At 50.3% G+C, this 11,761-nt stretch overlaps 1 protein-coding gene across 1 annotated transcript; it reads right to left on the bottom strand.

Moving 5' to 3' along the window:
• Positions 1–9,064: 9,064 nt before the first annotated feature.
• On the bottom strand, positions 9,065–11,431 carry PV07_01774 (uncharacterized protein; the record flags this gene model as incomplete). Its single annotated transcript, XM_016388336.1, has 7 exons — positions 9,065–9,346; positions 9,401–9,608; positions 9,669–9,898; positions 9,955–10,305; positions 10,372–10,658; positions 10,716–11,156; positions 11,254–11,431. 7 exons carry the CDS (start codon positions 11,429–11,431, stop codon positions 9,170–9,172), a joined length of 1,872 nt encoding a protein of 623 aa, XP_016255264.1. The 3' UTR covers positions 9,065–9,169.
• Positions 11,432–11,761: the final 330 nt, after the last annotated feature.

The following is an 11,761-nucleotide window of genomic DNA, read 5'->3' as shown; positions in this document are numbered from 1 at the left end:
TGTAACTTCCCGCTCGCGGGAGAGAAATAAGAGAAGTATCAGCTCCTTGACGAACGGGTATCTGCTCCCTTCCATGAGCTGGTATTGGATCGCTCACCCTCCGCGATTGATCGAAGCAACTACAAGTACTATGGTTCCGGAAACAACAATGAGTGTGCGAGCTTAAGGAAATCAATTTATCTTGTTATCGCAGGCTTCTATCTTGTTTATTTGACAGTCCGAGGTCACCAAGGCAGCTGAACTCCAGTGTAATCCCAGAACTTTCCGCTGTATGCGGCCTTATCGGCTTTGTCGAATACTGATATTAAACCATTGACAGAATCCTCCAACTTGACTGGAACCTCTTCTGCCTTCATACCTGCGAAGCCGGCGGCGGTATTACCCATGGCTATTTCAATCCATGGTCAGCATGGTTGTTGTGGGGGGGAAGGAAAGGGTTGTACAACACACGTACCTGTCTGAACCCAACCGGGCTGCATGGCGACAACAGCAATCCGATCCTCCTCACGGTGAATGCGGCTGACTGCCCAGTTCACAGCGGCCTTTGACATGCCATACGCGATCATTGGCAAGGGATAGTTGTCTTGAAGACCGTTACTGCCGATACTGGAGGAGATGATAAAGAACTTTGGCGACTGCTTCGAGGCATTCAACAATTCTTGGGTGGCCTGGTAGAGCAATATTGGCGCCAAAGTGTTGACCTGCAAGTGCTCCATGATGGTCTCCGCAGCAGCTTCTTTAGCAGGACCGAAGTGTTTCAATATGCCAGCGTTGGCCACCACGACATCGAGGGCATTGACGTTGTGAGCTGACTCGAGGTACTTGACAAGGTCAACCGCCGCTGTCGTTGATGAGGCGTCGTATTTGGCGACCACAATCTTACTGCCAGGACCAACAGGTAAGGAGGTCAGGGCTTTGGCAGTCCCCGAATCAGGCCCATCTCGGATGGCGGCAATGGCTAGTGTGTTGGGCCGGGCGGCGTATGTGGAAAGCAACCCTCGGCCTATGCCAGATTTGCTTCCAGTCACCAGAACGGTATTGGCGAAGGACATGATGGCTTTGTGAATGCGGTGTTGGCTTGATTGAGGATGAGAACAACAACTGTGCTGGGGGAATTGCTTTGGTATCTTGCTGGCTTTCGCTTGCGATGATGGACAAACAGTTCTTGATGCACGAGAATGGCTCTATTATATACTTACACGACTTGGACCTTAGGTATCTGTTTGACTTCGTGTTTGACAGAGCAGTTCCTTCGCTTTCCACATTATCTCAGCGGGCGCGTATATTCCACAAGGGCACACGGTTTCCCAATTCAGAGCTTGGTGTCCTGTTACCGTGGTGCTGCTGCAGGAGTGATGACATAACGGGAGCTTAACAGCGATGAATTCGAGGTTCCTGGCATGAGAATGGCAGTCAGTACATCCCAGAGTGGAAGCTTTTGAAGAGATGTCATTGTCCTTCCACTCTTTGGATGCTCCATTATCGAAGCCTGCCAGAAAGCTGACCAACCAAATGACGTCGACGGTTTTGATTGGTCCACAGTTCATTTCCAGATTGAGACAGTGGTCACCTCCTCTCCTGTGTGCTGCGCTGAGCAGAGTCGATGCGGGATTATTACAATTTCTTGGTTCGTGCCAGTTATCAAGAGCGAGATTTGTTCAGCCGAAGTACCGCTCCTTTCACCACCATCTCCAGTCCGGCTCACAGGAGATGCTGAGTTCCTGATTCGGTCCGTTCGTATTGGATTGTGGGCCGAAGCAGTCAAGTCTTGATGGCCTCCGGGACAAATGGGCAGCTTCTACTGGTTGATTGTAAGAATGACGTTGTGATGGCGAAGACAAGCTCGCAGCCAAAGAGGACGGACTGGGGAAAGATCCACCTTACCGTGCAAGCTTTCAAGGAATTCAGGAGACTCATAGATGGACAAGATCTGAGAGTTTACTGAGAGAACGGACTGGGCAACGCTTCACCCGCTGCTTACCAAGGCATGTCGTGTAAGACGGTAGTTAGTTCCAGCAAAATCGGTACCTGCAAGCCAGCAAATGCGCATTTATTCTTTGGCAAAGGAGTGGATAGGACCAACACAAGGCTCCACAAGGCTGAGGTTTTGCATAGGTGGCGACAGCGAGGTCGTGGTGTTGACCGAATCTGACTGCCGCAAGCCAACAACAGGGGCTGGGATAAGACCTCAAAGGGCTGCCGAAGACCATCAGTGTGGTGTCAAAGAACCTGAGCTCGGGTGAGCTCGGGTCTTACCAGATTTAGTGATAACTTGGACAAAAAGTTGCACAATGCTGGGGTTAGTAGAGAGGGTAGGAACTTGCATCAGGGTATCTGAAAGGCAGGGATCAGTATGACCATGAAGTCGACTGCGAAGATTGATGGAAGATGGGCGCCCCAGGCACTGCTATATGCCTCAACCTCTCTTTTCAAAGCAGTGATAGTGGTTGCAATGCTGCGCCAGTGCATTGCAGCTCTCATGCAATTCTGCTCCATGCCTTGCTACTCTCATGCAATGCTGCTCCATGCATCCCATGTTCCCTCATCTGATAATCACCTGACCTTAGTCAGCCTTGCCAGCCGAAACGTGAATCCGCAACGGGCAGGGCCTTCTGCGCGTCACTGGGGACAAGAAGATATTGATCTAGGTGAACGGCCGAAGCCGCGGACATTAGTTCGAAACTCAATGCGCATATGATCTGTTGGCTCACAAATCTGTGCTCGAGGAGCTTTCCAGCATGCTACCTCGTGGAAACCGGATTCTGCAAACTGTCTTCTCATAAAGTCAGGAGAATATTTGAAACCCTCATAGCAATCGATTTCTGTGCCGGCAGGCAGCTCCAAATTCAATGGAGGGCATGCGACATCCCTGATTGCTCGGATGACAAATCGGTGCATCAGTGGCTCCTCCTGCATGACGCCCAAAAACTCCCAGTCTTCGTCGCGATACCAATCATGGTTCAAGATTCGATTGGAATGTCTGTACCCATTGCGAATGAACTGCTCGAACAAGCCATCAGGATCGTGATAGCATTGCCATATAGCTTCTGTGTCGGTGGTTGCGTCCATCGTCAGCAACATGACATCTGTTTTGCCCCGGAGTGCATGATTCTTCCATGTTGACAGACGTGCGACGGCCTCGTTGAAATGGTCGTTACCGAATATTGCGCCAAGTGACATGAAGAACCTGGGGTTATCAAGAGGTTGAGAGTTCAGCCAGGCTAAGCCGTCATCAAATGTCCCCCAAAGGCCGTAGCATTTTACATGCTGGTAATGTGGTGTCAGCAAATGCATGCCGCGCTCAAGCTCCTCTCTGGAAAGATCGAGAGCGAAATACCACACGTCCATCTTCCGGTGCTCTAGGCAGTCCAGGAGAGGCTTGACCTTTCGAATATCACTACAAGTAATTAGCACCATGATTGTATCACGTTACGGAAGTCTTGTAAGCATACCCGCATCCAAGGTCAACGAGTATCGCCTTTGAAGGCACGAAACTGGCAACCTCGTGGCCACGAGCTTCGAAAAGCTCCACCTCACAGTCGGTCATGTAGTACGTGGGTAATCGGCTGATGACACGCATGGTGCGAAGTCCCTCGGTATCCGAGAACAGTGGCGACGGAAGTAGACGCTGTGGCTTGCCGATCGGGCAATATTCTTCTTTTGTCCACAGTAGCTTCTGATGCAATATATCTCTGAAGGTCTTGGAGATGCCTTCATCCCCACCACAAACATTGATGACTGTTCCGATAGCTGGCAACAGAGACTCGAGGTCCTCTGCGGGATGTTTGTGAAGTTTGCTTCCGTCCATTACAGCGTCTGCGAATGAGTATATCTTAGGTTGGATTCCAAATGCTCGAGCGTAAACAACTATGCAGCGGACAGATCCAACCACCTCCTCATCCAAGATGCTTCCTTTATAGCTCCAGCCTCTTTAGAGCGGACTTCTTAGAGCTCTAGTTGCGATATACTGACAATTGTTGGCGCGGCTCTCAACATTGATTTCATTGGGTGAAATTGGTGGCCGGTGAGGGTTAGCAACCTTGCATCCCTGTCTCCTTGACATAAAAGAGACACTCCTTACCAGGTTTGCCCCGCTACGCCTCACTGCCTCCGCAACTTGCCCCGATGCCTGCAGGCTACACCGGTCAGGATTAAATCTTTCCAGCCGGCCGTTCTTTCTGCTGCTGACGTGTCGGCTGCTTCTCAATGTGAAGAACATCAGACTCGGCAGATAGCAGGGGAGCGAGCCTAGCTGCTTCAGCAAACGGAAAGGTTCATTACGCTTCCGTACGAACAATCAACGGCTGAACTTACACGTCTCAACTGTCTCCCTTTATCTACCACTAACTGCCAATTTTCAGCGGCCGGGGGGCAGAGATTCCAGCAAACAGCAATTGAAAAATGGTCGAGGTTAAGAAGTACTACCTCTCACCTACCTCGCTCATGCCCAATTCACCTTATCCATTGTTGCACTACCCTCGCCTCCTCGCAGACAAAGCGGAATGTGATGCAGCCAAAATTCAAGACCTTTTCTCAGGAAATGGATGGCAAATCCAGTGGATTTGGCGCTACGGTCCTACTCAAACGTCTCACTATCACTCCAAAACCCATGAATGCATGGCTGTGCTCTCGGGCTCAGCAACCATTCGCTTCGGTGTAGCGGATACAAGCTCTGATCTCGATGCCAGTACCCATGGCTCCGCCAAAGAAGACGGTGGTGTTGAATTGCACGCAGAAGCAGGCGACGTCTTCATCATACCAGCTGGTATGGCCCATAAGACCTTCGATACTGTCCCTTCCGCTGAGTTGAAACTGCTCACGCCTGGGGATGGTCACCGAATCGATGCCGAGGACGTCAACCAAGCACTAAAAGACATCGAGATATCAGGCTTCACCATGATGGGTGCTTATCCGCAACACGGGGTCTGGGATTTCGCCGTAGGCGGCGATCACAGTGGGGAGTTTGAGAAGGTATGGAGTGTTCCGAAGCCGGAGAACGATCCCGTTCTAGGACCGTCTGAGAGTGGGCTGTGTGGACTTTGGAAGTAGAACACACAATCGGATGCAAAAATGAACTCTACATGGCGAATGCGGCAATGAGCTGTGTGACTGCCAAATCCTCCGGAAAGAAGGGTATTCGTCAGCGGTCTTCAGTATCAAATGACAATCAATCAGCTCGCCGTTCGGGTGATTAGTGACCCAAAAGTCGCATCACTTCCTGTGACGATTGTTAACAGTGAGGGTAAAACTTGGATTGTGCTTCAAAAACCCCGTACGCCAACTATGATCACCTGCAAGCCATCTTCACTTCGCATTGGACAACCAGGCCGAGATCAGAGCCCGAGTAAGCTCGCAAATTGGACAGCTATACCAGGCTAACGTACATTAGGTAGTAGAAACCCAATGGCGACGTGGCCACAAGAGTCGTGGCCACATGCATCTCGTATCCTGAGGCCTAGGCAGATGTTCTGATGGCCTCAGCATTGCCCGACCAGAGTGCTGTTCGATTTCGGGCGGGAGAAACGCCACCCTTGAACAACGTCCCACTTGACCCCGACCCACACCGCTAGAACCGAAAGATAAACAATGAAATGACAGAGACATGTAACCAACTTGAGTTACTCTGGCTGCGTTTAGAACATCGGTGGAATACCCACCAAATATAAAGAATCATGCTGGGGATGGCAATCATCTCATCTTTCGACTGTTAAGCTAGTAAAGACAACTTCGCTGCAAACATTAATTACCCCGAAACCAATCTCAAGGTCAGTGCGCAAGAATATGACATGGCTGAGTACGCGAGGCTTGCGGTGCTCCCGAAAATTACGCCGCCGTTGGAAATTATCCCTGTTCTTGCTCGGACCAGAAGTGCTGACTACTAATATCACGGATGTGATTTCTTCTGCAGTCCCTGCATCAATTGAACCCTGAACCCCGGACTTTTTGCGGATGTTTTCGCCCGAGCCTCAAATTGTTCTCTCTTTTCTCGCTTTGTTTGTGAGCCACGCTTACCGTATGCTCGTGAACTAAGCCAAGATGGGTGCCGTGCGCGGGTGCGCCTGGATTCTTTCTCCTCAGCCTCTCCATTCACAACCATCCACCCGTACGGAGTACATCGACGGTAATTCCAGTTGGTGCTAGCGCTCTTTCGACGCATCACACAGCTCTTGCACAGCATGCAATAGTCGTTTGGGGAATTGTACAACGACAAGAATGTTAGCATGTGATATTCCAGGAAGATCTGATCTCAGGAAAGAGAGTCGCGAAAGGAAGCGAAAGTGCCGCAAAAAATTTAACTGGACGCTCTGATATCTCCTTACCGACAGCAGTGCTTGAATGCCTTCAGGGTTCACCAATGGATTCTGCCTACCTTGGGCAGCACGGGATTGCAAGATTCTCTGTAGGTTTTGCCCATATTTTTTTCAGAGTTGCGCTCTTTCCTCTTGCCTGACTTTCTCGACAACAAAGAAACAGACAGACCTTTCAACCATGCAAAGATCGATTGGCAAAACACACGTTGCTGAAGAATACGCCAATGACCATGAAGGTCTTGTTAGCATGTACATGAAGCAAGGAAACCAAAATACACCCAGGAACCTCGATTTGGATGCTGTAGTTGTCGGTGCAGGCTTCGCGGGATGCTACCTCCTGTATCGACTCCGTAAAGAGGGGTTCAAAGTTAAGATCGTCGAAGCTGGAAGTGAACTGGGCGGTGTCTGGCACTGGTAGGTGACGAAGAAAAGACATCCTGCACTTCATCGTTTGCTATTGCACTACAATAGGTCCTTGTAGTATGCTGACACTCTTCATCTCCGAAAAGGAACCACTATCCAGGTGCGAGAGTTGACAGTCAATACCCGATCTATGCTTTTGGTGCGTAAGCTGAGCGAAAATAATTTACCCACAAACATGTTCTGATTATCTGACATCTGATCCCGAAAGACATTCCTGAAGTTTACAGTACATGGACATGGAGCGAACAATACCCTAGCTCAGCAGAGCTGCAGAATTATTTCCGCCACGTGAACAACACCCTTGGTCTCAGCAAAGATATTCTTTACAACACGACAGTCACTGCAGCTACGTGGAATGACACGGAGCATAAGTGGTTGGTCGACTGCGATGATGGCTCTCACATTACTTCGAGCTTTTTCCATTGCTGTCTCGGATTTTCAGCAAAGAGGCTCTTTCCAGACTGGCCGGGTCTCGATTCATTCGCAGGTTACATGTGTCACAGTTCCTTCTGGCATGCCGATGCGATTGACGTTCGCGGCAAGAGGGTCGGGGTTATTGGCAACGGTGCTACCGCGATTCAAATTGCTCAGGCGACAGCACCAGAAGCCGCAGAGCTTAAGGTCTTCATTCGGACGCCCAACATGTGTCTACCAATGAGTCAAGCACCTCTAAGTCCAGCACAGGCGAGCGAAGACTCGAAACTCTTGGGCAATCTCCTTGGGAAAGCACGCTATCTCAATGCCGGCGGCTTTCTTTACGAAGGCACAGGCAAGAACACCTTCGATCTGGGGTTCGAGGCGCGAGAGATGGCCATGGAAGAACATTATCGCCTCGGCGGGTTTCGGCTGATGTTTACATTTGAAGACACATTAGAAAACGAGGAGGCCAACCGCGTGGTCTACGACTTTTGGGCTCGCAAGACTCGCGCTCGGATCAACGATCCAGCGAAGCGTGACATTATGGCACCTCTGACGCCTCCGCATCCATTATTTGCCAAGCGTCCGAGCTTGGAACAAGACTGTACGTTTACTACTGTGCAGCAGTGTCGGAGGTATGGGCTATACTAACACTGACTCTAGATTACGAAAAAATGGACAAGCAGCACGTCAAGCTCGTCGACTTGCAGGAGACTTCTGTCTCTCATGTTACGCCGAGAGGGATTGTAACGACAGATGGCGATCTACACGAGTTAGACATTCTCGCTATTGCTACGGGCTTTCATCCAATCACAGGCGGTTATAATGACATCAACATCACCGGCCTCAACGGCAAGACCCTGAGGAACAAGTGGGAGACGGGTGTCTACACTTACCTCGGTCTAAGCGTGAACGATATGCCCAATCTCTTCTTCACATACGGTCCGCAGTCGCCTGCCGCATATAGCAACGGACCCAGCCTAATACAGCCGCAAGGCGACTGGATCGTCGAGGTGATGAAGCGGATGCGGTGCGCTGGGCAAACAAGGATCAACCCGCAGCGGGATGCGGAGCTTGATTGGAAGGAAACGGTCGTCCGGCTACATGCACGGAGCCTACGGGACAAAATTGACTCTTGGTACACCGGTAAGTGTCTCCACTCACAAAAGACAAAGCTCTATTTCAATGGGAGAGAAGAGGTTATCGAAGAATATTGTCTTTACGGGAGACGGTGACGGTGACGAGCTTCGAACCACGGAGTTGTGGCTGGTTCCTCATTTGACGTGCATGTCGTGAATCGAGATTACTCTGCTGACTCTAGCAGGTGCTAACGTTCCTGGGAAGCGAAGAGAGGCCCTGATCTATGCCGGAGGTCTACCGCTATACCTGAAGACCATTCAGGAGTCCGCTGACGGTGGATACATAGGCTTTGATATAATATAGCGTACAGTTCTGTGACGGACACGAGCACGGGCACAGCTTTTGTGACAACCTACCCCTCGATAGCTGCGACAGGACCCGGCCGTGAGATATCAAGCTCTCGAGAAAAGACCAACCACCTCTGAAAGGATCCCAATCCCCGATAATTTGCTTGCCAGACAGGTGCTATAGAATTTCAAAATGTTGGAACTGCTTCGTACAACTGATCAACCCTTCAAGTGGAGATGAAGTCGGAATCGGGTGGAAGGCCCAAGGAATGCGAAGGGTGCAAAGCGGCACAAAGGCTGTCGGCTCGCAATACCCATCACGTCCAAGCTACACGTGACAAAGGCGGAGAGCCTCGGGCAGGAGAAGACTCTTCCTTTCTCAAGCGTTGAGTCGTTGTCACATAGGACTACAGGTAGAGGAAGGAATTCAGCTGCTCACAGTTCATCAGTTCCTACTGTCCGATTGTAGGCTTCTGATGTGGCCTTGTAATTTATCTGACTGGAAACGATTTTTGAAAAGAACGAACGGCGGAAATACTCAGCTCCTGATATTTCATCGAGATACTCTTTGTCCGTTACGAAGCATTCTGCTTAAACAAGACTCAGTTCTCCATAATTTTCCAGAAGCCACTCGACCATGTTCTCCCACCAAGGAGTACGCTCGCTCAACAGTGTGAAATCACCGACATCATCCTTTGGGATGGCATAATGCTGCACGTCAATCCAAATCCAGAATTCCTGGGCAATCTTGTAAATAGGTGGTACACTCTGTATAAGAACATCAGACTGAGATAAAAGTCAGAATGTTGATCCAGCGCTTACCGATCTTCCACTGGCCCCTGACACTATGGCATCAAACCAGTTGCGAAGCACAAGACGGTCTTCATGACGATAAGCCACGAGGGCTGCCATGAAGATGCAGAAAAACGGAGATTGCGCAGTGAAGAGCTCTCCACTCGTAGGCATGCGCTCAACACATCGCAGCAACACTGACAGACTTTGCAAGACTTTTGGGTGATATCTTGGCATCCTAACGCATGGTTAGATCAAGTCTGGTTGGGATTTCATCGTAAGCAAAACATGTCCGCACCTGTAAAATCTGCAGCAAAGATATATTTGGGCTGCTTGTACCCAGGTTTCTGCCGTAAGCTCGGTCACTTTAGTGGCACACTGCACTAGCGCGCGATCATCGAGTATGCATGCGTTGAGGAGCTCATCTGTCGTCTCATAACCCCTAGAAAGTTCTGAGACTTGTCTGAAGTTTGTTAACTGAGTCATAATCGCGTCAGCAGCATGTGGAAGGATCGACGAATCGGGGTCCTCGAGATATTGTCAATCAAGCAATACGTTGGCACGGTATGGATGGATGGACTAACCTCCATGATGCGCGCAGATAGCTGCGTGATCTGCGCATATATATGCAAGATCTTTGGACAAACGCCAGTACCACCGTGGATCTCTCGTACATCTTCCTCTGAGCCACCCAGAAGCCAGGGATAAAGTTTGTCGATATCTGCAATGCAAAGTTCTGTGATCGGAAGCGCACAGATCTCTGCATAAGCGCACATATTTGCGTTGCTTCGTCTAGTACTTGTTACTTGGACATTCTCTGGATGCCAATATCGATAACCGGGATCAGTATCATCCAGTATTGCCTTTGCGGTCTGTGTTCCACATCGCCAACGAGGCTTCTTGTCTTTGGGTCTTCGAAGTTCCCATTGCACAATCTGTCCATGATGTCAGTGTAGGTAAAGACTCAAGACTCAAGCGGATATGCGGCTAGATTTACTCACATCATCGCTCCACAAAAGGTGCAGGGCGGTCACGACACCGTCTTCCTTGCCAACTTCGTAGATATTGGGATTGGCCAAAGCCAAGGTGAGCAGCTCGCTGGCTTTCTTGTAGTGAAAATTCGCTCTGACTCGAAGCCTTTCGCTCGGAATGTAATCGAGCATATAGCCAGCAGAAAAGGCGAGGGCCGCATGTCTTGCACATTCATCGCTATCAATAACACTGCCAAGATCTAACCAAGCATTCGTCTTCGGTAGCAGAGTGCGGCCGCCACAAATTGCCGCTGTATCTGGTGTTATCCATGAGCATTTTTGGAAGAGACAGAATCAGGCACAGGAACACATACAGAACCTCAATATCTTCCGGTCGGTTTTGTCAATTTTCGCATTGCTTCCGAATCCTTGAGGCAGTCGTGTGACATTATCTTCGGGCCGAAACTCAGGCATGTAGGGATTTCGATGGTGGACTGCCATATCCTTGTAACTGCTTGTTACACGATGAGAAAAGTCTTCAGAGTCGGTATGGTCTGTTGATCTCATGATGAATTTGAGATAGCCATTGACGACACCGGTGTCGAGTCGACGCACTCTCCTCAAGCAAGAGTGCCTCTCCGTGACTGCCAATTGACCCTCAAGATAAGGGTTTTCTCTGGCTTGAAACGGATGCCGACCCTCAATAGATGGTGATTGTGGGAATAGCTCAGGAAAGAGCTCCCGAAGCATCTTGGATTGCTCATCCGAGCCAATAACAGGCGGTGGCCAAGTAGCCGCATCGTCACTGTCGCGTGCTACCCGAGAGTCAGCCTGTGTACGACTTCAAGATGGAAAGGGTAGACGAGCGTCTTTTCCTGCTGCCCCTCGGCGCACCATGACCTGTGCAAGTACCGAAGCTGCATGATGGTTCAGGTTGGTGCGGTTGTGTCAGCGAGAACAACGAGGTCTGGGCGAGGAGGTTTTCGGAAACGTTATGGCCCCATTCATCCAGCTCTGCATCGTCTACATGTTCACGCAAGATACCACCAACACTCAAACTCTTCTCTCTCAGCTGCGTAGTTTCCGCCATCGGAGGCCATGCCCTAAGAGCAACTGCTTGTGGCGAAACAGGTCTGGGAACTGGAAGCCGGCGAAAGAGTGGACAGACTTCTATCTTTGCGAGGAAAGCTATGGAGAATATGAGCGCTCAGCGTCTGGCTTAGTCCTAGGAAAGGGCCCACAACAGGTGAATCGAGTCCGCTCCCGTGGCTAGGAGGATGTTTCTTTATGGCGGTGGAGAGCCATGGAGGCACCTTCCAGGGTTTTAGCTTCTTGTCGCATGACAGACCCAATACAGCGCCCCATGCCGGACCCCTGCTCTGATCCCCCGTTCAGCGGGAGTAGAGGCGTCTATGGTGGG

This window comes from Cladophialophora immunda, assembly GCF_000835495.1.
Source record: "Cladophialophora immunda strain CBS 83496 unplaced genomic scaffold supercont1.1, whole genome shotgun sequence".
Classification (NCBI taxonomy): Eukaryota; Fungi; Ascomycota; class Eurotiomycetes; order Chaetothyriales; family Herpotrichiellaceae; genus Cladophialophora; species Cladophialophora immunda.
The sequence above is the reverse complement of the archived record's forward strand: the minus strand, read 5'-3'. Positions and strand labels throughout refer to the sequence as shown.